The sequence below is a fragment of the Drosophila rhopaloa genome, unplaced genomic scaffold (assembly GCF_018152115.1).
Source record: "Drosophila rhopaloa isolate 14029-0021.01 unplaced genomic scaffold, ASM1815211v1 contig_2, whole genome shotgun sequence".
In the NCBI taxonomy this organism is placed as follows: domain Eukaryota; kingdom Metazoa; phylum Arthropoda; class Insecta; order Diptera; family Drosophilidae; genus Drosophila; species Drosophila rhopaloa.
The window spans coordinates 25,461,001-25,488,557 of record NW_025335083.1 but is presented as its reverse complement, the minus strand read 5'-3'; the positions used below and the strand labels follow the sequence as shown (position 1 = coordinate 25,488,557).

Sequence of the window (27,557 nt, the reverse complement as noted above, 5' to 3'; positions counted from 1 at the left end):
GCTGCGACAACTGCAGGGGAGTCGTTCGTCCTTCGTCCCTTGTTCCTCGGCTTCGTCCTTCCCTTGACTCCCCTTTCCAGCTACTCGAACATGACACCAAGTCCAAAGTCGTTGGCTGTTCATCCTTTTCATCCCGCTGCCACTCCTACTTTTCCATCCCCTTTTCCCTTTCGGTTGTCCTTGCCTTTTGCCCAGCTGCAAGTGACAGTAATTGTTTTATTGACATTGATTGACATGGCAGGGGGGTAAAAATGGTTAAAGGAGGTTGTGCAATGGAGCAGGCAGCATCCTGCCGGATCTGAAAAGGGAAGCAAGCAGCCAAGTCAAGCCAAAGACAAACTGCAATGCCAAATGCGAATTCCAATCCCAATTTTTGTATCTAGCTACCCGCCCCAAGTATCCCTTGTCTCCCTTGTCTCCCCATTTGAGCAGCTCAAAAATGAGCAAAAGATTTCAATTTCATTTTGATGGATCGCATTTACCCACCCACTTTTCCCCGATTCATGATGCACTTTTTGACTCTTGCTTTTGTTTACCCTTGTAAGCCGCTGATTAAACCATGCAATGCTGCAGCTTTTTTGGGTTCCTGGGTTTCCCCCCAGATTTTCCTTCGGATTTTCCAACTTCTCCAGCAGCTGGTGGCTGATGGAAAAGCAACACATCAATTTCTGGGCGAACCAGCACAATGAATGTTGTGTGTCGTTGTAGCAAAGACAATTGTTTGATTTTCCATAGGTTTTAAAGAAGTTGCATTGGGAAAGTGACATTAATATCAGTCGTTGTTGGTATTTTTGACTATTTTTTGTCATAATTTACTGTAAAGTCTTTATTTAATGAAGTTGTTTCGATTTAACAGCGATTGCTACAATCTAAGTATATATTAAGCGAATGTAAAACTTAAAGCTTAAACTCCTTGAGTGCAAAGAAAGTTTGCACACAAAATTGTTTTAAAAAATTATTTTAATGTACATAAAAATGAGTGCAATAAAATACTTCTTTCCATCTAAAAAAAATTTGCCAAACTTTCTGACTTGGCTGCACTTTTCATTCGGCTGCGAATGCGGATTAGTTCTTGTGTAATGCACATCAATCCAAGAGCCATATCCTGAAAATATTGAAGTTTTCTTCTGCACTCCTGCCATTTATTTTCCCTTTTCATTTCCATTTGTTGTCATGGCAGCTATGACTTTGCTTCTCCTTGTTTCTCCTCTTGTTTTTCATATTAATTATGAAAGCGCATTTGGTGAACGGGAAATTTATTTGGCTTATATTTCGATTTCGGTTTTGTTTTTCTTTTCCTCTGCTTACATTTTTTGCCATATTATTTTTGGCAGCATACTCAGGGGCGGATACTCAGGGGAGCGAGAGGTCGAATTGGATGTGAAATGTGATGCTTAATTAGTTTTTATGCTGCTACTGGTGATTACGGTGATGATCCTGATCCCGATGATGACGGTGATGAAAATAGGAAGTGGAAAGCGGTAATCGGTAAGGAGAAGCTTAGTTTCCCTGTTTCATTTGGCTTGGCCTGAAAGCGGATTTCAAACCAAATTTGTGAAAATGAGTAAAGAATTTTGATTGATTTTAAGAGTAACATAGAAACAATTTTTTTGAAATATTATACATGGCGATGTAAACTACTTAATATCTATAATACGACCTTGATGAAAAGTTTGCAAAGTTGGAAATACTCTTTCTACTTTTACAATACAAAGAAATATATATTTCAGTGGTATGTGTAACCACACATTAAAGAAATCGTTATAGCTAGATATTTTGTAGTATTATTTGGATTTGCGATAAAGTTTAAATGAAAACGGCGGCTTCGCTTTTTATTACTTTGCTTTTCATTTGCAACAATTGCCTTAGTCAATACAAGTTTTTATTATTTCTTATTTGGCCAAAAAAAACACACATCCACAAGTTGGTCGAGAAGAGCCATTGCTAGGCAACGAAATTTTTTTCCCTGAATTGCCTTTTATGGTGTACATTTTACCAAAAACGACTCATAACTATCGGAGAACAGAATTCACTCGATTCGACTTCGACATTATTAGTTTTAGCCTTACATCGATAGCTAAAACATTATTATTTTTCAGTGTTTTTTTTGTCAACTCGGTCATGTCCTAAATTCCAATATTTAATTGGACAATGACACTTGCCCATTATTTGGCAAAGAATAATTGGTTAATAATTACCTTAAAAAAGTTCTGGTGTGCAATGGAATTATCAGCAACTTTTATTTATAGTTCAACTTTCCCAGCTATTAATAAGGGCATTTTTTCTAGTTTTCCCTTTGTGTGTTTATTTAAATGTAGTCACAGTCTTGTGCAAAAATACTGCCTGACACACACAAGAAGTGCAAAAAGATCTGCAGTCGACAACAACTTTGGAAAACTGATAACGGACGGCAACAGGAAATGTCGAGTCCAGGCAACAACAACTGCAGTAAAAAGGGGTGGTAGAAAATCGGAGAGGAAACTGAAAACTCTGGTCAAGCTGGCAAAAGAAAATCCAACAGAATACAGCGAAAAAAACAAATTATTTCATATTGCCTTATCGAAATTTCTATCTCTGTCTTATCTTAACCCTATATTGTAGACAATTTTAAATTGTTTTTAATTTGTTTATAATCTTATCTATAATAAATATTGAGCATTAAATGGAGCACCGAAATTGGTATAAAAATATAATTTAAGATAGAGAAATGCATATGATTTTCTCTATAATAAATTGTTTGAAAACAAACAATGAAATTTAACTTAATAGTTGAGAAAGCAAAAATGCCTTGTCATACATTAAGCTTATTTTCATAAGAATCTGTGTCCATCTATGTATTTTTACTTAGAGTGTAAAGGCCCAGTCCCAACGATAAAGTTGCAGTCTGGTCCGCCATAACTTGAGTGCATAAATCTTGGCCAGGTTTTGTGTTGTGCCAGGCGCACCCCCTGCAAGCCAGTACGGCCCCCTTTTAGCCCCTTAAACCCCCCGAGGCCCAACACAAGGTGACATCTTTGGTGACTGGCACGTTAAAGTAGCCGAATCTCAACTCCACTCCACTTCTACTTCCATTGACCAATGTCCAGACACTGCATAATAAATTGTAGCCGTAGTGTTATAAATATTCGGAGGCCCTCGAGTCCCGTCTTCTATATTCCCCCCTCGATTGGGATCTTAGGCACAAAACTGAAATGCTGACGCAGCTGATAGAAATAAGAAAACAATAAAAACGTAATGCAGAGACATTTTATGTCATGGGGAATATTGAGGAATGACATACCCTACCTTTAAAGGAAATAGCTGCAAAGAAGTGCACTGAACGGTCTAAATAATGAATGATTAAATACAATTTTAAGTTTTATGTTGGTGAATAAACATTTGTTTTCTTTTTGAGTGTCAGTACAGTTTTCAACGATTAGTAGATTTTTATTTTTGATTAACAAAAAATATGTTTGAAATAAAAGCACAATTTTGTATTAATTGAATGCCAGACTGTTTCAATATATCAAGACAAAATATCAAGTCTTTTCCTATATTCCAGAACAAAAGGCGTGTTGCAACTTTTTCAGGTTGGATATCGGTATCCAACACAAAAGTGCTAACTGAAAAACAATAATAATGCAGTTGCCGTCGTTTGTTTTTTCTTTTTTACACCACTTAGTGGTCAAGCCCATTAAGGGAAAATGGGGCTGAGTGGGTGTGGATTTTCCACCGTGCCGCCAAATATGCGGCGAAAACAATAAATTAATGCGATTTATTGCCGCGATAAGAACGGGACAGTAAGAGGCCTAGGGACTTGGAAGGGAATACAACAGGGTGTCAAGGGTGCGTCCCTTTTTCAGCTACGTGTGTGGGCTTGTCCGGAATGCGATAGATAAGGGACACCCCTTAAGCCCCACATTACCACGCAGTTTTCCCTGCAAAATTTGTCCCCTGAAAAATTTACGATGCAGCGCATATATACATAGATAGATCCCTTAACCATCTCTAACCCCTCCAGTTTGCAGATAAGTCGGCTTACTTACCATTTAATTAGGGCCTCAATGAGCATTAGGGTAAAAATGCGCCAAAAGCAACTTAAGGCACGCCTCCTGTCTGGCCCATCAAAATGCCTTTTTAATTAAAATCCAAAGAGGAATAAAAAAACGGAATATTCTCGCCGCCAAATGATGTGTGAGAATTCGATAGAGAGCGACGGCAGGCGTTAAATCACAATGGCAAACAGGAAGTCAGGAAAATAAAAAGTAAGGGAGAAAACCCAAAAACCGACAAGGGTGCATGCAAAACGCTGCGGAAAACTCAAGGCTGGAAAATCTTGTGTGAAAATTTGTTGAGCGTGCAAACTTGGTATTTCGTTGAGTTTCGATGGGGCTTTCGGTCTGGGATTCGTCTGGTCCAGAGGCAATAATTGCATGAAATGCCCAGAAAAATATTTCTGCTGAGAGCGGCACAAATCGTTCTTACACGTTAAGAAATTTTAATTGGGCTTTAAATAAAAAATTCAGAATTGCAGTTTTGGTTGTAAGAAAATGATATGTGAAAGTACTTTTTGGCTTTTCTGTGAACTTCATTTTTCTATTCTTAGCAAAATGTTTAGTTAATTTAAAATGAAATCAGGTTTCGATTGTAAAATGTTAAAGTTCCATCTTTGATTTTATTTATTTATTTCTGTGTAGAGGAAGGGAGTGATGGAGGTTGTCTGGTTACTGGTTGTCTGGTTACTGGTAACTGGTCTCGTGCCAGACGCTAAGCTGCCACTAAATCACAACCGAAAGCCGCTGTTAAAACACGAGCCTGCCCCCGAAAAACTCGGAAAACTCGGTTGGTGGTTGCTTTGGCTTGGGTTTTGGGTTAGGTTATTGGGTTCCTGGGTTCTGCACGTTTTTTTCTTTCATTTGGCAGCAGTCGGTGGTTGCAACAGCCGCTGGCAGGACACGTGCAACACCCAGATTCCAAGGAGAGGGCAGTGAAAATAGAGGTTATGGGGTTGACTGACTGATGGCAGCAGCAGAATCTGCAGGAGAAGAAACTGGGACTCACAACCGGAGGCTATTCCCAGTAACTGAGACTTCCCACAATATTTGATTATAGACGAAGTCTGCGCTACTACTACGAATCTCGTTAAATGCGTCCAAATATGTTTCATTCCCGAGGGTAAGCTTCAGCCACTTCCCACCTGCGTTTTGCGCATTCAATCTTGCTCTTTCATAAATACAATATAACCTAATTTGATTGGGTTATTCATAGTTATAATTGGAGGAAAGTCTGATATAAGGCCCAAATCTTAGGGAGATTATAATGTGTACTTTAAAGATGAAGAACTTGATTCTAAATTTGCATGTGAACTGCATCACATTAGATGCTTGCAAATTCATTGTAAATCAAAGTTCTTCTTCAGAGACTGTCTTTACTTACAATCTGTTTGGTTCTCATTCTAATAGGAATCATCCCTGTCCATATAATGAAAGTACTTCCGAAAGTGATAATAGTTGCTTCATTAATTCTGCACATTTGTTAACATGATGTCAAGGAAAAGGCACCAACTTCTCCCTTGAACGAACAAACGAAAGTTTTGCCCTTCACCAAAGGGGTTCGTTATCATTTGTTATAGCACTGCTTCAAAATATTTGTAATGACTTAATGACCCAACGCGAAGTATTAAAAAAACAATTTGATCTTCATATTTCAATATTAGATTAAATTCAGTACTTTTAAACACTTAAAAAAATAGATTTAAATTTTTCGTATTTTAAATATATTATTTTTTTTACTTTCTTATATAAATAATTTGTTGGGCACTAGCAATTCAGATAGGGGCCTTTCAGTTCCTCCGCTATCGGTACATTTTTATGACCCGCAACCTCACATCCATCGGTTCCATTGGACATTACAATGGCCACGCCCATCTTTTGTTTATATTTCCCTATATAATAGGCACTTAGATAGGGGTCCTTTGGTCCCCTTTCTTATTGGTTATTTGTACGTCCGCACCCCTATAGATCGGACCCATTGCGTATGTCCACGCCTGTTTCCTCAAAATAATCATCGTCGTCGTTATCGGTATCGCACAATGGGTGCTCCATGTTGTTTGTGTTCCGATTCCGCAAATGGCCTCTTCGTTTTCTCAGACTTTGCATAGCCTTCTTGAAAGTTACGGTCGTCTCGTTGTGGGGTCTGGTACCACCGTTTGGGATTAGCCAGCGATGTGTGATATTCCCCAGAACAACCACAAGGACTACGCCGACAAGTAGGTACAACGCTATTAAAGCTGGGTTGGGTGTATTCTCGTTAGTGTCCGTGTGGCCATCGATGTCCTGCGGATCAACCTTCCAAGTGATGCGCTTCCTCTGTGGTGGCGTTGTGGCGGTTCCGATTCCTGGTCGATTTTAAATGTTATTTAGAATTCACATTTTAATTTTTCGAGTCATATTAAAAAAATTAATAGATAATTAAATTTCTATTCTTACCAGCAATCTTTGGGGAACTGGAAGTTGAAGGCGTTGTTGTTTTGGTTGTTTTCTCTGTTGTCAACACTTTCTTTGTAGTTGTTGTCTTGGGTGTTGTCGAAGTCGATGTTGTTGACGTGGTCGTTTTCCGCGTCGTTGTTGTAGGTTTTTTAGTGGTTGTTGCTGTTGTTGTAGTAGTTGTTGGCTTTTGTGTTGTTGTTGTAGTTGAAGTTGTAGTTGGCTTTGGTGTTGTTGTTGTAGTTGTAGTTGGCTTTGGTGTTGTTGTTGTACTTGTAGTTGGTTTTGGTGTTGCAGTTGTAGTTGTTGTTGATGTCGTTGTAGTTGTGGTTGGCTTTGGTGTTGTTGTTGTAGTTGTTGTAGTTGTTGTTGGCTTTGGTGTTGTTGTTGTGGTGGTAGTGGTTGGTGTTGTTGTTCTTCTGGTTGTTGTTGTCGTTGTTGGTTTCTTTGTGGTGCTAGTGGTTGCTGTAAAGCTCACTTCTTCATCAGTCGTTGTGTCGAGCCCATTAACACACTCGTCCAAATAGTTTAGGCAACAATTGTCAATTAAGAGACAAGAATCATCGCAGCCACAACTCAAGATGGCATGTCCATCGTTAAAGGTGGAACCAAAATTCGTGGAACCGCATCGACCCGTACAGCTCATCATATCCCAAACCAGTGGCATTTCGCTGCTGGCTGTCGGTGGTGCCGGTGGTTCGGTAGAGGTGGTAAATCCATTTGCCCCACAATCGCTGCCTGTCATCAGCTTTACGTCATCGATGGCAATGTCTCCGAACTGCGCTCTCGCATCCGTGGCTGTGAAGATCACCTGGAAATCCTCCTGCATCTCATCTATGGCGATCGTGTGCTCTATCCACTGGGTTCCCTGTTGCCCTTCCACCTCGAATTTGCTGAAACTGGGGAGAAGAGAATAGAATTATTGGGTAAACGTTTTTATAAGAAAAGCGAGAAACTCTATTTACATTTGGTTGGCATAGAGCATTAGCTTTTACAGTTCACAAGGTCTTAACATCAAAAATGTATTTTTCTCCCAGTTTCGGGATGAATTACATCAAGAGAAGTTGATAAAAGCAAGCAGCAAGAACTTTACAGCTAAACTCGATCTTGTCATGAAATGAAAATAAGTTCCCCCCTTTTTATCGCTCTGCATGCCACGCCTTTATCGAATTGCGCATCCGGTGCGGAGAAACTCACTTGGCCCTGAACCTGTTCCACATTTCGGTCATTCGCATCGAGACGGGTTTCACGGACACCACCAGACTGCCCACGCCCGCTCCGTACATAAAGTAGTGGAACCGGAAGCAGCAGGCGGTCTTCAGACTTAGGGATCTGGGATAGATCGGCGACATAAAGTGGTAGTTCCCATAGGCCCCGCTCTGGGTCTCCATGCGCATATAGTGTCCGCCGGAGTGGCTTCTGAAGGTGTGGTCGTGGTGGGGTCCGGTTTTCAGAGAGTGAATATCGTTCACCGCGCTGACCCGCCGCCAAGGTCGCCGGAAGGTCGCCTCCGCCTCCCAACCGCACTGATCATCGCTCTCAAAGTCACAGGAATGGTCCCCTGTGTAATTACTTCTCCGACAGGTTCCCAACTGGGTGTTCCACACTTCTCCATCGCAGTAGGCAACTCGATTGCCCACCAACACAAAGGTATCTCGGCACATGACTTCCGAGCTCAAGCCACTAGATATAACAACTCCATTCTCCGTCTGTTGAATACCCACGCAACCATCCCCTAAAAGATGGAACATATGAGGGATATCAGTAATTTGCATTTAGTCTATCAATTCAATATGTCATTAAAACTTTTTTATATAGCGCGCCTGTTAATTTTAAACTCTTATTTTAATTTACCACAATTTTTACAATAGATAATGTCTCATACATAACATATCTGCACGGTGTTGCTATTAAGAAATGTTTCAAATTTTTTCAGGATTTCTTGATCCTAAAATTATTTTTTGTTTTTGATAAAATATTAACGATTTTTTTTAGTTCGTTACATTTTAAGCCGATTTGTTATAGCACTTTTGGCACTTACTGGCACAGTAGGGTTTTTCTCCTCGAACTCGGCCATCACGGTCGCAGCTGTGCAGCGGACTTCCTTGCAGCGTGAACCCGCGATCGCACCGAAATCTAATTAAATTCCTCAATCGATAACTGGTGGAGCCATTTTCTAAATTTACACTTCTTTCACATCGTCCATAGGACTGATCTATAATATATATCAAAAGCAATGGCAGAGTCCAGAAAAATTCCATTGCTGTGAATGCAGTTGATATTTGTATTAAAAAGTTGACTGAAGACTGAGCGGCGATCGAGAGCTACTAAGCAACTGTTCGTTACACTGAACTGTTGAATCCCCAGAACTGATAATTCTCGAGTAACGATGGCCGTTGAGAGGCTCAGCCCTCTGGAGCTCTCATAAGAGCGCCTGAAGATAAGCACTTTATCGTTCATTCATTAAACTCGCTTTTATTCTTTGTTGTAGTAAGACATTTTTTTGCCACTTTTTTCTTGGAATTGTGTATTTATTATTTCGAAATGTTTTGAAATTGATTAAAAAATGTATTTTTTATGTTCAGCCACTGCTGCCCCCGCTCCTTTTGACAAATAAATTTAAGTTTACTGTTAAGAAGTGTAAATTGAGATTGTGGACCTTATGTCACAAGAGATCTAAGTCTCACAAGAGATCTAAGTCCCCGAGATGGTTTAAAAAATCATCGTTTAGTTTATTCCTACGATACTTCACCAAACTGGGATTGCAGTTTCGATTTGAGTCGCTATACAAATGCAGTTATGCGCATCTCCTGTCAGAATGGATTGCGGGGAGCTGGAACTAAATGGTAGCAGCTTCTTCCTGTCGCCTTGCAGCCTAAATTATGGCCATATCCTGGAAAATCCTGGAAATAATTGCCGAGGGTGGGGTCCTTTGCTGTGATTTATGTTTACTTCCGCTTAAGTCTCAAACAACTCGCAATCACAACGGTCGCCGTCTCCGCATCTCTCTCAAAATCTCCCCCACTTTCGCCGTGTCGAGATAATCAGTCAATATTGACAACTACTTATTGGCACTTCCGATGAGCGCGGAATGGGGTGGCGAAGGCCACGTGACCGGGGATCAGGAGCTGCCACGTGTCCGGCAAAATGCAACGGAAAGTGTAGAGAATTCCCGTTCTCCGTTTCCCCGATTCCCCATCAGCAATTCAAATTTCATTCATAATTACAATCAGTGAAACAGGAAAGTGGATGGTGAATGGTGGTGGAATCTAAGCGAGGTTTCTAGGCATCAGACTCTTAACATCGAAGGGTAACTCACGGACACATAGAGAAAAAAGATAAAACTAATATGGAATTGCTTTACATAGTTGCCTTTCATTTAATAATATTTATTTTGTTTTATATTATCACTTCCAAGTGTTCATAAGAAAGCCGTCACCATCAAAATAAATTAAATATATATATGTTATTATTTATTTAAAGTTATCACCATTAATTTATAAACCACATTTATTTTTGCCCACATACTTCCTTTGGTTTATGTAACAAGATATCAAACAAATATTTATATGAATTTTATAAAATTATGAATAATTTGTCTCGTTTTTTTACATGTAGGAAGATTGTGAGTTCCGCCCTCTTAGTGTTGCCGCTTCTCTGATAAGTTTCTGGCTGCTTAAATATTTGCTCATTATTATTATTATTCTTTTATTTGCGGCTCCAGCCACTGTTGCCTTGCCGGTGGTTTTGAAACTCTAATATTTGCGCTCAAATTACGGAACCCAACCAGCGGCCGGTTGGCTGTCTAGTTGCCTAGCAATGAAGGTGGTTCGGATGGTGGGTATTCCTTTCAGAGGTCCAAAGAGCCCAATCGGTGGCCAGGATTAGCAGCAAATGAGCAGCTGTTGTCAGGAAGGGTCCGCCAATAAGAAAAATGGTCCCGAGGCCAGTTTTTTAATGGTTTTAAGTTCCGGAAAAAAGCCTCACATGGCAAAACAGTTAGTCAATTAAATCCGTTACTGTGGAAACAAACATATATTTTTGTAATATTTAAATACATATGTACTATGAAATTAAAAATCATTTCAATTCAAAGTTTTAAAGAACGTGTAATGAATAAATGTATCTGAATAGGATACTGTATAGTATAAGTACAATTTAGCTGTTTATTATGATATGGCGACCCTGCAGTTGGGCCTTCGTTTGGCTCTCCATTTTGGTTTGAATAGCTATCTGTCTTCTTCGAAGTCTTTCCAGCCTCTTTATATTTTCATTTATCTTTGAGAGATCAAAAAAATTTGACCGCTCCTGGTGCTTGTGAAAATGTTTTTTTCGCTGCCTTTAAACAAGACATGCAGTATTGTTGATAAGTCCAATGTTCTTGTAATAAAAAAATATCATTTACGCATTGGCGTATTTTTATAGTTATTTTGTTTTTTTGCAAACAAGTTTGATTTGTGTAAGAAATTTCCGGTTTCCAAATTCAGATCCGAAACCTAAGGCCCGTTTTCTCGTCTTTACGCTTATCTAAAATGTAAAAGGTTAATTTTAATTTTAAAACCTTCTCTTAGAGATTTACGCCACAAAACAACTAAATGAAATATTAATTCAATAAACCAGAACTTAACTTTCTCATCAGCTGTTCATTCCGTTTGCATATGCCACAATATAATTGTGTTTTATCGCAACTTTCGCCCCAAGTTGAGTAGTAGAATTTCGCGCCAAAAACTGGCACACACGTTCAAGTTAACGCGATTAATGGAGGCGCCTTGTTTCTGAGTGATGTGAGGCCCCAAATGTGGAAGTTCTGCAGGAGTTAGGGCGCCAAACTTCAAAGATTACGTCGATAATTAATAAAATTAAACACAAAAGCACTCAACGAGCTGTCTGTTCCCCTCACATGCCTCTTTATCCAGGGAGCACGACCGCAGACGGCCGGGGGACTCTTGCGATTTGGTACGGCTTTTGGACCCCTGCAACATTAGGCGGCCGTAGGCGTGCCAAGTCGCTCTTTGGTCAGCTTCTGGTCGCATTAATTACAAACCAATGACCACAGAACACAAACAAACATAATGGTCGATGGGGGGATAGGGCATTCCCTCTCGATAGGGCTTCAAACAGGAGTCTATAAGGTTACAGAAGAATTTTTTAAAGCAGTCTTTAAAAAAAACATAAATCTATATATAAATCCATTAATAAATAATCAATAAATTGTTATTTTTATTCGTACAACTTATTTTAGACATAATAATAACAGTCCCCAATAAAAAATATGAATGCCATTTTATCATTTTATTAATGTTTTGTAAATGTAATTAAACAGAAACAATGTTTTACAAATAATTCAATCATTTATTGTTAAATTCTATTTTAAAACTAACAATTTAAAAACTAACAATATATGTTTACTTATCTAATGAAAGGCACAATTCGAATATTCCTTTTCGACACCTCTGATCGTGTGGAATCCAGGTAGCATCCACTTACGTTCAAGGATGACTACTCATCGGGTCTTTAATTTGCGGTAATTTATGGAACTCATTATGTCCGCGGGCGTGCTTTTGGCTGCAATCGTGGGATTCAGTTCCTACGCCGCCTGGCGATCTCTTGAAAAGTTGCCATTTCTGACGGCAGTCCGAAAGTTTTCGCGTAATTTCATTTAAAGTCCTTGAAAGTTGCAATTGTTGCTGTGGACGAGGAGGCATTAAGCTTGTGGTTCTGGCTGTTTTTCCCGCGTCTAATGGCAGCAGTTCCTCGCTCATTATCCTGCTGATTTTTAGCACGACTTTTCCGACAGCCCCGCAATTCCGCGAATTTACACCTACACACATAAATGTGGCATAAATCCAATTAGGCGCTGCCGGTGCGCTTTAATTGACGGCGGTTGCCGCCTACGTGCTGGATGAGCCACCCTTGGTCACGGGCGGGTTAAGGGGGCGGCGGCCGCTCAGGGGTTAAGGATGGAGCCGAGCGGAGTAAATGAATTTCCATACGCCGCTTTTGTTTTCGCCACCGAGATATGAATAAATGAATGAGTGCGGTTCGCTTCAGTTCAGTTCAGTTCAGTGTGGTGCGGTGGCAGGGTGGTTCCCTGGCTCTTTGTGGGCTTATATAGGACAGGTGACAGCTCCTGTTCTTGTTCCGTGGCCCATATTTTACGAATTGCAGCTAGATCACAACCGCTGGCAGGGACTGCGAGAAAAAATGGGTTAAAATATTATGAAAAATTTTAGAACAATTTTAAAAATTTCAATTAAGCTTAAGTAATTCTAGAAAGCAGGAACATATTTTTATTGCCTGGATGTTAAGTAAATCTACTTTCTTTTTTTAAATACCTTATCTTCTTGTTCATTAATTGACTTAAATGGTTCTTAAGCATATCAATGGATTGAAAAGTTTGGCTATTTTTTCATTTTCTAAAAATCGAGCTGAGTTTTTCCGGATCTTGGCCATCAAAGAAATATATTGAACACACATTTTTTAAGCGTTTTTTGTTGTAATTTTGCCGAAATAAGACGCACAGCCAAGAGAATGACTGTTTCGTGCAGCTGAGAACCTATATAATCAATTCTAGGTTGATTTGACAAATTTTATTTTTTTTACCGATTTTCGCATTTTTCATAAGGGGTAACACTTGATTTTTTTTTGAAATTTGGGCCGAAATAAAATTTTTTTGCTGATAATACCGGTAAATGGGAAATTTTGTAACGAATTCAACGAGGTATGCCATTCCAAGATCTGCCCATTATTTCCAGGGGTTTTGCTTAAAAAACTGAAAAATCGAGTGGCATTTTTCCGGATTTTGGCCATTAAAAAATATATTAAAGACACATTTTTAAGCGTTTTTTGCAGTAATTTTGCCGAAATAAGAGGTACAGCCAAAAGAATGACTGTTTTGTGCAACTGAGAACCTATACAATCAATTCTAGGTTGATTCGGGAAAATTTATTTTTTGACCGATTTTCGCATTTTTTATAAGGGGTAACACTTGATTTTTTTTGAAATTTGGGCCGAAATAAAATTTTTTTGCTGATAATACCGGTAAATAGGAAATTTTGTAACGAATTCAACGAGGTATGCCATTCCAAGATCTGCCCATTATTTCCAAGGGTTTTGCTTAAAAAACTGAAAAATCGAGTGGCATTTTTTCGGACTTTGGCCATCAACAAAATATATTTAAAACACCTTTTTTTAAGCGTTTTTTGTTGTAATTTTGCCGAAATACGACGCACAGCCAAAAGAATGACTGTTTCGTGCAGCTGAGAACCTATATTATCAATTCTAGGTCGATTTGACAAAATTTATTTTTTGACCGATTTTCGCATTTTTCATAAGGGGTAACACTTGATTTTTTTGAAATTTGGGCCGAAATAAAATTTTTTTGCTGATAATACCGGTAAATGGGAAATTTTGTAACGAATTCAACGAGGAATGCCATTCCAAGATCTGCCCATTATTTCCAATGGTTTTGCTTAAAAAACTGAAAAATCGAGTGGCATTTTTACGGATTTTGGCCATAAAAACATATATTTAAACAGCTTAGAGCCTACAGGTGAGAACTTACTGCTTAAACCTCTCTGTTTATTGCATTGTTAATGGCTGCAAGAAAGTTGTATAATTTTGGGCAGAGGGTGGTTGGTAACGTGGTTGATGGTCGCATTCAAGATAATATTGAGCAAGGCCGTAGCCCTAACACTATAAAAAGTATAAGTACAGATATAGTAAAAGTAAAAGTAGTAAATGTATTTTGCTGTTTGGCCACGATTTAATTCTTAGAAGTAAAAAGTAAAAGTTATTGCCCGCATTCAAAATTTTATTTACATTTTACAATTTCAGAATCAAAAGGTCTTAAAGGGTCTGCTGTTTATAATCTGCAAAGAAGCGCTCTACGCCTACTGGAATTTCAGCCGCGACTTCCGGACGATATTGCTTATCATCATCATAACATCATAACAAAAGAAGGTTGAAATGTTGCTGGTGGCGAGCACCATCTGCGAGCTGATCTTTCAAGGCCACCTACTTCGGAATGATGGTGCAGTTTAACATCACTGAGCAGAAGTGCATTGGCCAGCAAATGTACTAGTACTTCGCCGATTTTCGATATATAATAAATGATTGAGCTTAGGTTAGCTAAAATAAAAGAAAAATTTTCATTAAATTCCTAAACTTGGCAAAAATATGGACGTTTCATTGGGCTTATGGTTTCTAGCTTAAAAAACATAACACTAATGCATACTTTTAGGCATGATAACTTAATGCCGCGTTACGTTTGTTTTCCAGTAAGAGTTGCTATTGCTATGGATTATGATCGCCTAGTATATGAAATCCAGAAATCAAACAATTTGGCAGAGAAAAATGATGTGTGGAAGTCCATTTTGTCGAGCTAATTGGGATATTTTTGATTCTAAGCACCAGGCGAACATGAGCATTAAAAGGTGGCAAAAAAAAATAACTGTTGTTTTTGGTAATCTGTAAGCTAGCTTAAATAAATTCTTAAAACTAAGCAGCTGCTTACTGGGATTTCTGTTCGCCTGGTGTAAAAAAAATGAAATTTGAAATGGTTACGCCTACTAAAATAGCCACGCAGGATCGCAAGCAGCATTCCAATTTTATTGCCTACATTTAAGGGCAGCTGGGCTCTGAGTTTGCGCAACAACCTGCTGGAATTTCTGATAGCCTGTTCTTGAGCTCCAGAAATGCCAAAATGACCGACAAATTGCGAAAAGTGGGACACAACTCAACCCCAAATAAAACAAAGGTTGCTGCAACTTAATGAAAATTTAATAAAATTGATTAAATTTAAAATGTTACTTACGCTTAAGGACCATTTAAGCCATAAAATGCAGATAAGAATATTATAAAATATCTATACTACTCAGCAAAGTCAGCATTTGATTTCGAGCTGGATGGGAGGCATTTCGCTCCGTTTTTTGCAGCTGTCAGCGGTAGTCGAAGTGGCCGACTCCTTTCATACGCTTAACTGCCAAAGTGACATGAACAGGAAGAGAAAATGGTTGAGGGGATGGGGATTTGGAGGTCCTGCGCTTGGCACTAAATTAAAATGTCAGTGTCGTGTTACTTCCGGCGCCAGGGTTGCCCACCAGAGTTGCCAGAGTGCCGGAGTGCTGCACTGCCACTTAAGTCGAATTGCATGCTATAAATTTGGTGCCAATCAACTTAAACATGGCACATTATGCAACGCCTGCAGCTGCAGCTGGTGCTGGTTCTTTGTTATTAATGCTGATGTCTGCAGGTCCCGTTTTTGGGGGAGCTATCCACAGAGAGAAAAGATACAGGTAAAACAATATTTTCTTTTCAAATTACCGAAGCCATTTCGACAACATTACCAATTAAACTAATATCTGCACCAATCCCAGCCAATCAGAACGCAGGGCATTTAATTTAAATTCTTTGTTTTTTGATGTTTTGCTTTATTTTTACCTTTCGTTTTAAAACTGAATAAAAAAATATTATATGTTTTGTTTTTATGTGTGTGACTGCATAAGAGTGTTTGTGTGTATGCATAAATATTTTAGCTAATGTTTTCTTTTCCGTTCTGTGGGGTGGCAATTTGTTGAATTGAATGAAATCAGAAATGCATACAAAATAGTTAACAAAGTGTTTTATTGTTTGAACAGCCCGAAGGCCTACAATTCTGTCTCTACTTTTTCGTTCATGTTTTTATCGCTTGTGTTTTTGTGTGCCACTTCCACTGCTGTCAGTCAAATTGCAAAATATATATTTAAAAATATTTTTGCTAAATAAAAAATCTGCTTTGATTTTTGTTTCTCACTTTTTTGTAGTGTTTGGAAATATATTTTTAATGGATTCCGGTTCGTTTTGCGCTTTTAAATGAAAAATTATGCTTTACTTATTTACAAATAATAAGTAGATGTAAATGTACGTGTATATGTATATATATATATAATGTATATCCGCTTATCTGGTTTAGAGTGTATAATTTATATAATAAAGATTCTCGTTTTCGCTCGCTTGTTTTTACTTTGTTTTGTTCATTCAACGAGATTTGTTTCTTGTTTGTTTAAGGTTTCTTAATTCGTTTTATTCGCTTTATTTTGTGGCATTTGCTCTTAAACACTTGCTTACTAGTTAAATTCATTTCGAAATTCATTAAAATTAACTACAATTTAATTTAAGTTGCCGCTACTGCTTATTTACTTTGCAAGTCAAGTAAATATATACAAATTACATATGTATTTACATTTAAGTCTTAGCTACAAAAAATGTTTTCCTCTCGTTTCTCGATTTGTGTGTGTGCCATTGTCAAAAAGTTGCAAAAACACATTATAGGGGATTAAAAACACAACGCAATGCACAAACAAAACATTTATATATAACTCAATAGGTCTGCGTGGTTAACATAACTTAATTAATCGTTTCTTAATTGGCTTAACGATAATTACAATTAAAATTTTGAATTTCAACACAAAGCTTGAACAAATGGAAAACAGAAATAATGGTTTCGTTAGTTGCTAAATTTTGTAAATTAAATTAAAGTTTTATGATTGGAGGATTTGGATTATTTTTGTTTTTTTTTACCTTACTCTTTTTTCAATTATTTTCAATAATTTTTTAAAGTTTTCTGTACTTTAGTATTTTTTTTGTTTTTTGTCATATAACTTACTTAAAGCAACGTTTTTAGTTTTTCTCAGATTTATTTAAAAATTTAAAATTAATTTAAGGTAAGTTTTGTTTCCTTTTGTTTCGATTTTTTTTAGGTTTTTCTTGATTTTTTGTGGCAGGTCGTACTGTTAATGTATATATATTACTTTTTGTGGATCTGCGCTCGCGAATATTGCACAGAACCAACAAGAATCACTTACGAGTTAATTAGCCTAAGCCTAGGTGAAAAGTGAGATTTTGTTTTCGATCGCCTGCCCTCTGAAATTCCGCCTTACAGTTTAAAGTTCGTTTGTTGCAACTGGGACCTAGATGACCATTAATATTAACTACTACTTAGCTCTATGTTACCTGGTAAATCGTAACATTTAGTGCTCGTCCATTGATGGTTTTAATCCGTGTGTATTTTGGGTTGTATTTCTCTCAGTGTTTCCCTATCTTTTCAGTGAGTGTTGTGACAACAAAGTGCTGAACTAGAGCAATGATAGACCGGAACTCTAATGCCTAGGCTATGGTATATGTTTCGTTGCCAATAAAACTCAACACACGTTCGTCGTATTCCTCAAACTAAGCTTACATCGAAGTAATATATTAAAAGAAGTATTCAAAATGGCCACTTTTCAAAAGATCTGCTGCTGGCAGTCGAGCAGGAAGTAAAAAATGAGAATAAAAAAATGGTTGGTTTGGAGTCGATGATCATGGAATTTAGCTTGTGAGTGTGAGTGGTGTTTAGAGAATAGTTTAAGTGCTGATTTCTCCGATTTTCGAACTAGAATTTCCTAGACAATAATCTCGCGTATGACGCGACGATTTCTGGCATTCGGCGTTGTCGAATATTCACCCTCGAAGCTGTCGTCGTAGCTGAGGGACATGTGCTGCTGCGGCGGCAGGACCTCGTCCTGTTCCAAATGCTCCATGTTGTAGGGATTGGGCAGGCCGCTTACGTCGTGATATGGTGAATCTGAGGGAGGAAAGAGGGAGAATTGTTTAAATTAGTTTACCAAAATAGGCGGAAAAGCAACAAAGTCATGCTCAAACAATTAAAAACAAAATGCTAATCAAAACAAACACTTGGCGAGTGTGTTTTTTGCGTGCTGGGTTCTGCTGTCTGTGCTTGGGCTTGAAAAATCATAGCAAACAAAATTAAGTCCAGGCAACTTAAAAATTCTGCATCATCACAGTAATGGAAATTAGATTTTTTTTTCGATTTTCATATGATGTCCTTGCTGACTTTAACTTACTTCAGCCTGCGCGCTCCGTTAGAGCGTAACATCCTGTATAATGTCCGCTATAGATTTGTTTTTTGAATATAAGTTTTTTGGTTTGTTTTTTTTTGATTTATGAGTGGGCAAGACATGTGTGAGAGTAGTAGATAAAAATAGCCATGTTAGGGATTTATTAATACACGCTGATGCTTAAGGTCTAGCTTAAAATGAACGCACACATTTTATTTTGACTTGAAAACCTGCTATCAAATTGAGTTAACTTATTTACTATACTTTATCGAAGCTTTAAATTGTCAGCTATCTTTCCGGGCACCAAAAAAGCAATTGTTTTAATTTACCAGTTGATTGCCCTTACTAACGACATCTAATTGCAGCACAGATTGCAGCGTTTGTCGCTCCCCCGAAATTGTAAACGAATTAGAGGCATTTGCTGGCCATCGATTTGGGGGGAAGGCTCTCTGTCCCTGGTAAACAGGACATTAATTTATAATCAAAGGACTTGGCTGGTGAAGCGCTTTGGCAAACATCTTTGTCTGCTACAAATTGTTGCATATTTAAGCGCATCCGCAGCTCTTTTGGCCATGCAAATCCGGCAAAGGGTTCAGCACTAACAACCCCCACGCATTCCCACACTTAAGCCCCCCTTTCTGTCTTTTTTTGCTGGCTGCTCTGCTTTGGATTGCTTTGTGTGCCAAATCGTTGGAAAATTTATTGGAATTTGAATTTCAAAATAAGGAAAAAAGAGGAGCGAGAACGAAATCGCCGCGTCGAAATGCTTTTTTGGCCAAATACCAATGTGTGAATGTCTCACTCCCGGCTCTCTTTTTTTGACCTGTTTCTGCACAGGAAAAAACAAGAATTTACCTATTTAACATTTCTGATTTATTATTTTCTGATAAATATTTTAACCCATAATGTTGAGAAATAATAATTTGTAAATTGCAACACTCTCAAATTCACTGCAGGGCTATTTGAAAGACAGTATATATAATATTATTTATTGTACGTGTTAAGGGTTTGGAATCTTCCAAAAAAGATCATCACCGCATTGAACTAAATTAATGTCGCTACTGCCAATTTTATTTAGCATCTGGTCAATTTTGTTAAATTCGTTATTTAAAACTTACTTACTTCCATAAGCAAGCTTAGGCTTTTTCTCGCTGTGCATCCGAATGTAAAACGTAAATCCCTTCTAACAACTGCTCTTTAACATATTCCGTCTCGTACGACTGGCTTTTCCCCAACAAACCGCACCCCGTTTTCCCCGGCTTCTTGGTCGTGTGAAAATTCCTAAGCGCGTTTGTCGCCATCGCCCCATCGCCTAGGATTTTTTTCCACTCCACTTTGGCATCTGCATAAACTTGACCCAAAAAGTGAAAGGGAAAGGGGGAAGCCAGCTAGAGAATCCTTTTTCCCAACTATTTCCTTGCGTAGATTTTCAACTGTTCGAAGATTTGGCTCCTGTTCCTGGGTTCTCATCTCCTGTCCGCATTTTATGGCCAATACGTGAGCTGTGGATATTATGCGCATAACTTTATTGTGCCACGCCCACGTTACCCAAACGCCCCCTTTGGCTAGTGGTTTTTCCTGCTGTTTTTCAATTTCCATTCAGTCTCTCTCTCTCTCTCTCTCAACAACTTAATCGTTTCTGCGTTAAGCATACGCACTGTTGCCTTTTTTGCCCAGCTGTCTTTGCATGCAAATTCTCACATGTGAGCGTGAGTGTGCGCTTGTGTTGTTTCTAGAGTCTTTTGGCCAAGTTTTTTGCCATGCTAAGCTCGTAATAACCCATTCTTTTTTAGTAAATTTTTCAGAAACGTCGAAAGTAAACAAATTGCAGATGAGTTTATCCCACCGACACACAAACAAACTGGCCGGCAACACTTTCTCATACATAGAACAAGGGGTTAAAACGCTTATCATTTGTTGCCTTTTGGCCAGTGGCTTTCTCCTGTCTTCCCCCCGATTCTTCTGGGCCCCTCAGCCCCTCACCCCCTTATCCCCTCCTCACATCTAACAAATCCACTTAGTGTGTGTTTAGTGCTGTGGAGTGTGTTTCGCCTCCTGCTGTTCATGTTGTCTGCCCTTCTTTTTTCCCTTTTGTTGCTAAAATCCTGACTCATGTGATTTATGTGATTCCCTTTTCCCACATCCTTGCAACTATTTGGAAGCCATCCAGAAGAAAGGAGAAAGCGCAAAAGCGAGGCCAGGACAAGATTCGTATGGCACTTTGAATAAGTTTTCCTGGCATTTATTGCTCAGCCCAAAAGCAAACTGCATTATGAGCTTTTCAGCGAGGAGATAAGAAGGCAAAAGGAGGCTTCGAAATGGCGAAAACAGATTTGTTCGGTCTTAAATCATCAGATAGTTGGCAAAGAAAAATCTATGATAAATAAGGGGTATTTTGGGGATTATATGTTTCTGATTTTGATATTGAATCGATTATTATTTCATTTGCCGTTCCACAGTTCCGCTTTCTTCATTTCAAAAGATGAAGAAACGAGTATTATTAGTATACTATTATAAAAAAAATGTTAGTTATTAACCAGAATTAGCCTTTACTTATCCTTAACCCTGTGTATACTCTTCCCCCAATTACATTAGTCCAAAAAATAAGTCAAATACATGTAATGTGAGCGAATGTTCCGATATTAATCAAAATCGTTTATGTATATTCATGAAGTAGCAATTTGAATAATCTGCTAAAAGCTCGGGATAATCTTTGTCTTGTTCCTCATCTTGTGGTTGGCTTTCTCTCCTCCTTGCCCTAATGATGAATTAAAGCCATTTCCTGTGGGTCCCAGTTACTGTGTGTGCGAGTCTGTTTGACAAAAGACCAAACAAAGGCGCTCAACCAACTGACACAAAAGTCTGCATAATCAATCAGTCAGTTGGTGTGTGTGTGTGTTCGTCGGTCCCCCAAAAATTTCCCTCTCCTTTCTGTTCATATATGCCCCAATCTTTATTCTGTTCAGCCTTCTTTGCATGTTAACAGATGAGCAAAAAATTTGCTTACGCAGCTTTTTGGCGCCTGCCGCAGACTTCCTTCCGGCCATGGCCAGCACCTCCCTCCCCTCTCCCCTTTCCTTGCCACATGCATTTTCTGATCACTCACTTACACAGGAGAAAATGATTGCAACTAAATTAAAGTTTGCTAAGCTCTCTAAACAAATAAAACAGATAATATCTCCCTGAAAAGACTACTTCATTTACTTGCGGTGAACATATGTATTTAATTAGTGTTTGTCAAAATCCCTGGATATTAATACATTTTAGCAAACAAACTTATGGTTTGTAGAGGAACTAGGTATATTATGTCACAGAAATAATTTGATATAGTGGCATACATTTTCAGAAGCCCCGTTTATATTGATTTTCAAATGCCTAGAGATTAAATAAAGCTATAAAACATTTACTTGCTAAATAGTTAAACTTCTGAAACATGATTTTAGTTTTAAATGAAAATTCTAGATATATTTAAGAAACATATAACATCTTTCTCAGTGCACTGACTGCATTTTGCATGGCACAAAAGTCAGCCGGGGTTTTGGATGCCGGAGGAAGGGAAAGCGGGTCGTAGAATGAGCGATGAGGGGTCTCAAATGTGAGTTTGGCAAGTGTAAAAGCTTTTAAACATACAAACGCAGACAGACCCACACACACACACACTCTTTGGAACACACACATACTGGGAGACATTCAGTTGCATTTGCAAGCTGTGCATAAGCTGACATCAATGTAATGAAGATGTATTTGCATATTGTAGCACTGTCAATCTGCTAGCTGCCTCACTCTTCCCTCGCTCTTAACCCTCCTTGTGCTCGTCGTCCTCTTAGCCCCCTACATTAACCCTCTTCAGAGGCATTTCCCCTTTATGTTTGCTTTGCTTTTGATGGCTCTCATGGGTGATCCACCTCCTATTCTGGTTGCTTGTATCTTGCTTCTGGTATTTTCCGCTTCTTCGATAGTGCTGTTGCATTTTATTGACATGCACGAATAGTTTCTTCTGTGTACTTATTTCTTTTTGTACTTTTTGTTTTATTGTTTCTCTGCGTTATGCATTTTTTGGCCAAAAAAACATCACTTTTCCCTTTGTGAACTTGCGTTTTTTCGTGTTTGTGCCTTGCGTTTAACCTCAGTAAACAAAAAATGAATAAAGGACATAGAGAGGAGCCTCCAGTGCTTTTTTCGACCTTCTTTTTTATTGCATTTTATGCGCAAAGAGTGAGTGAAAGGAGAGCGAGGAAAAAGACTAACAATATTCAACAGCAACCACAACAACAATAATAACGTTCTGCGAGTCCTGGGCAATAAAAACCCCCAAGAACAACAAGAAGCTGCTACCAAAAATGTATTTTTTTCGGGCTTTGGTGCTCATAAAGCGTAAAGATAACACACAAACACACCGCTCATAGTTCTGGCCAACACACATACCCACACCCACACACACGCTCAAGCACAACAAAAAGAGGGGGATATTACGCATACGACCCGCTGGCGCTTTACAGTCACCACTGCTGCTGATCCAACTCAAAACTCTCACTGTGGCTGTTCATCTTGGGTTTTCATTCGGTTCGGCTCGGTTCGGTTCGCTTTTTATTATTTAATATTTTAAAACACTTGCGGTGTTATTGGCATCACAATAACAACAACAAAAACAATATGAAATGTAACGCACTGCAATGGTGAATTTTAGAATACTCTGTACTAAATATTAGTGTACCAGCTAGAATACTGACTATTGGTAAGTCACTTTTTTTCATAGGGAGTGACTAAATTATTGAGGGTTAAATGTCAAATGGTTGGGAATGTCATTACTACTTGAACGAAATATAACATTCCATATTTGTTAAATGAAAATAAACTATATTGAAGTAAGGCGCATAGTTAAAATTCCTTTTTTACTAAATCTGAACTACTAAAGTATGCTTTTTCAAAAAGTAAGTAACTTTTTCATAGAGTATACAAATAATAAAACACACATAACAACATGGACCATGCGGCAGAAATGGATTCCGCAAAAATTCAAGCACACACAGGGCAGACACACTCGCACACTCGCACACCCATAGACAATTCCAAAAAACAAGCTGTGGGAGCCAAAGGGCAGCCCCGCCCCCCGAACATCCTGCCGCCCACTTGGTCCTGGTTGATTTTGCTGCTTTTGCTGCGGTTTGTGTTTTGTGCTCGGGTGAACTTAAAGCAAACTCGGCAAAGACTTTAAGCCAAGTCCAAATGTTCGAACAGCATATTGCCGAATATTATTTATTTGCAACATGTCCCGCCCCCTGACCTTTCATAATTAGCATGGAAAAGGACGCAAAACATTTTAGACTGCCAGTGCTTAACTTGTCATAACTGAAAGCGAGCCAAAGCCCAAAATGCCAACAGAAATGTTTGCCCAACGGTTTTTTCCCTCTCACTTTCTTCGGCCCACACTTTTTGACATAGGCCAAAAACTTACAGGATCTGGAAGCCAGGACCTTACTCTTTTCCTAGGACTGCCTGAAATGCTAGCAGCTTAATGTGTCAGAAAATAGAAACTTCGGGTCGTTGGTTGGTTTCTGGGCTCGGGAAAGTTTATCAATCAAAATGGGGAAAAGTTGCTCCAACAAATCTGTTCGCAATCTATGTGTAATTTTCTGCAGTTTGCTTTGCTCTCATTATTTCATCGGAATTTATTCACTTCTTGTTCACTTAGTTTTGATGAATGAGTGAAATGTCTAATAATAAGTTTCGTTATCCCTGTTTATCTTCGAAAGTATTTACATTTCAAGTCTTTAGCCAGAAAAACATGCTCATGTGGACTTTTAATCTGATTTCTTGACATTCACATACCCACTGTTCTTGTACTTTAATCAATAACTACACTTCTATCACTGACAATTCGATATATTTTGATTCTTTAACGCAAAATAAACAATTTCATTTGCTATTTCAGATAATTCACATCACTCACCTAAATGCTGATCGACTCGCTTCTTGGGCTTCTGCACGGATGCGTAGGGATCGCTGCAGTAGTCCTGCCGGGACGGATTTTGGCTATTGCGCAAGTTGTGGTACTCATCGCCCACTTGGCTGGGCGTGGCCGTCAGGTGGGGATAGGGGGCGTAGTCATCCACCGCCCCGTAGCCTCCGTGGGTCAACGGATCGTATCCATAGGCGGGCTGCTGCTCCACATACTGATTTAAGGGGGCCTGCACCAAGCCCTGCTGGTTGCCCACCGCCGCAGCCGACATCTTTACCTGCCACAGGGAGTCCTGCGAGTTGACACTGCCGCCGTTGTTCGAATTGGAGTAGTTGTTCTCCATGTAGCCCATGTTGACCCCTGGAAATAAGCGGAAAAAATGTAAATGATAAATGAATACGTTTCGAACAAGAACTGGTGGCATAAATTCATGAGAGAACTGCATTTCACAGAAAAGGTTATAAAAAAAACATGAAAGGTTACCATAAAGTGTATTAAGAAATAAAAGTTTCAAAAAAATTAAATAAAACGAACAGTGAGAGCACCAAAGAACTCAACTCAGATTCCTAATTAATTTAATATATGATAAAAATCTAAAGAATGTATTAACACCATATTTATACCCAAATATTTTTAAAATTTTAATATTTAATTTTTTTATTCAGAAATTTTTAAAATTTAATTGTATTCTATTTCTATTTTCTAGAATTGATAATTTTCCATTGAGAACCTATTAGTTTAACCTCCATTGTACACATGTAAAACATTGACTATTTGGCTTTTGGCCAAGTAAAACTTTTGCTCGTTGGCAGTAAAATAAAATTTAATTAAAATTAAGCAAAAGTTTGGTCCCCAAAACAAAGTTGAAGTTCTCTTGTAGGGCAACTTTTGGTCTGGATTTTTATTGATTAACACATAAAAATGACAGAGGCATAAAATTTATTAACTTCGACTTGCAGACAAGGCGTAATTAATAGTTCATCACATTGCGCATACGCCGCGTGCGCCACTTAAAATCTATCCGAGCGTCATAAACCCTCAAAGAGCACCAAATTTCCCCACCTTTCAGCCTCTAGCTTGACAAATTTTTATGGGGTAACCGGGTGGAGGAGCCTTTGTCCTTCGACGAGGAGCAGCTGGTGTTCCCATTTTCCCACTCCTGCCAACTGACTTTTCCATTTTCATTCATTGTTCCCTATGCTTGCTGGTGCGTGCTTGCTGCCTGGGCGCATTTATTATTATTTTTATATCGTGATAAATCACTCATAAATATTAAACGCACGCTTGCCGACAAACAAAAACTTTTTGAATTTTGAGGTGGATGCGGAAAGAGTGTTCCCAAAAGAATATAATCTTCGGAATTTTAGGGGATTTGTCACAGTTAAAAGGATTTGCAAAGGCTTTTTATTTCACTCAAAATTTAAGCTAAGGGTATCAGTGTCTCACTTTATTATTCTATCAATAGCTTGCAAGAATCGGAACTCACTTGATTTTACTTATTTTGTTATTAATTCATTTACTATATTGGCATTAAAATATTCTCTCCTCCTTTCTTCTCACGGTGCATTTCTTTATGACTATGCATAGCTATGTGTGCAGTCACGCATCAAAAAGTATGCAATAAAAATGTTTGATTTCAGTGATTTTTCACAGATTGAGTGCCATATTTTTGAGGGTCTAAAATAGCTAGTGATTCGGGAAATGGTCCTATATTCCCCTTCTAGGTCCTGACGTGTTGCGTGAGCTTTTTTGGCGACCGTTTTTATGGCAAGTTTGCGCTCTTTTCGCGTGTCCTCAGCTGGAACAAAGACTCGGGTTTAGGGCCCCGATTTTATGCCTCGTTTTGGTGGGCGTGATAATTTTTATGATTAGCCATAAAACTAAAACAGTAATAATATTAACTTCATTTACATTTCATGCGGCCAACTTTCTTTGCTCTTTATTTGCTCAGCCAATTTGCATATTTGCTTGAGTAATTTTATGCCGCAACATTCTGCCTATATACATTTTCCAATTGCAATCAGGGAGGGGAAAAGAAACAAGGACCGAAACTTTTCAATTTGATAGCCATCAAATCTTTTGTCGGCGGCAACTTTTGATTGCTCAAGTTTGCCAAAAATATTTGACCGAAATAACAAAATCTCCCTGCCTCGCTGATGAAAATTTTAATGCATTTCCATTGTCTGGAGGGAAACATTTTGCATACTCCCTACTTTTCTTTTTTTTGTATTTTTTTAGCAATTAAAGTTTGTCAAAGTTTTGTGCATTGATTTGAGCAAATAACAACAACAGTTGCGGCATAGTTCTGGCCCAGTCACGCCTCCATTTTCCCCAGTTTTCCGTTCCCCAACAGCTTATTATTAAACCCTCACTCCACTTGGAAAATCTTTTCATGTAAAAGTGCTTGGCTGGTGGAAAGTTTTCCCTCTAATTCACTCGACAAACTTTTCAACCGGAAGCGCTTACAATTATGCAACATTTTTGTGCAGCAGCAGCAACAGCAGCAGCAGACGCACAATAAAAACAGTTTCAAATGCCATTAACGGTTAACTAAATAGCAGGCCGTGGCTCCGGCACCAAAGGGTTAAGAATGGGGGCCAACTTGTGCCGTTTGCCGCCAGTTACTCGGCTTCCCCAACTAAACCCATCCCAACTCCACTCAACTCAACTCATTCGAACTGAACTCAAGCCTAGGTTTTCAGGGTGTTCGGGGTGTTAATGCCACCATTTCGCTCCTTATCTAGGTTTCCTATTTTACACAGAGGAAAACAATAATTTAAGAGGGAATAGGAAAATAATATAAATAATAGCAAAATGCATTAGGTCAATAACTTTAAGGTCACTAATTAATATTATTTACTCTCTTGCAATTTCTACAAACAACTGATTATATCTATTGTATTCCTTACTTTTCCTAAGGTATTTTGTTGGTCTTTAAGTATTTGTTTTTTTTTTAATCTATAATAATAGATATTTTAACTTTATTGTTTAGGTCTTAAACCTCCTATAGAAATTTCTCTTACTTAATTCTTCAACTAGTTTGAAAGAATGACATTATTTAAAATTCTTTTAATTAAGTTTACACTTCCAGGTACAAGATGTTAGTTTGCAACTTCTTGGAAATACCGTGAATGCAAATCTGTGGAACATATTTGGGGAACTTTTATTCTTATTTTTCTAACCATGTAGCTACGATTTTCCCTTTCCCCGGATGACCTTTTCCTTGTTGCACTTTTAATTAGCGACGCGACTCGGAGA

The 27,557-nt window shown here is 38.4% G+C and overlaps 2 protein-coding genes across 4 annotated transcripts in view; both read right to left on the bottom strand.

Moving 5' to 3' along the window:
- Window positions 1–5,732: 5,732 nt before the first annotated feature.
- LOC108050691 lies at window positions 5,733–8,827 on the bottom strand. Its single transcript, XM_044459415.1, has 4 exons — window positions 8,506–8,827; window positions 7,662–8,199; window positions 6,468–7,363; window positions 5,733–6,376 (listed from the first exon to the last, which is right to left on the bottom strand). The coding sequence occupies exons 1-4, from the start codon at window positions 8,723–8,725 to the stop codon at window positions 5,994–5,996; spliced, it is 2,037 nt and encodes a 678-aa protein (XP_044315350.1). The 5' UTR covers window positions 8,726–8,827; the 3' UTR covers window positions 5,733–5,993.
- Window positions 8,828–16,501: 7,674 nt separating this feature from the next.
- The window catches only part of LOC108050690 (Down syndrome cell adhesion molecule-like protein Dscam2), a 94,360-nt gene continuing 83,304 nt past the window's right edge, over window positions 16,502–27,557 (bottom strand). For 2 of the 3 annotated variants that reach the window (XM_017132473.2, XM_017132475.2), the window contains exons 8-9: window positions 24,291–24,659; window positions 16,502–18,066 (exon numbers count right to left, since the gene is read on the bottom strand). In XM_017132473.2, the coding sequence (XP_016987962.1) occupies window positions 17,885–18,066; window positions 24,291–24,659 (551 nt within the window). In that variant the 3' untranslated portion in view covers window positions 16,502–17,884. Of the gene's footprint in view, window positions 18,067–18,346; window positions 18,394–24,290; window positions 24,660–27,557 lie in introns of all 3 variants that reach the window. The other variant, XM_017132476.2, reaches the window with a different exon arrangement.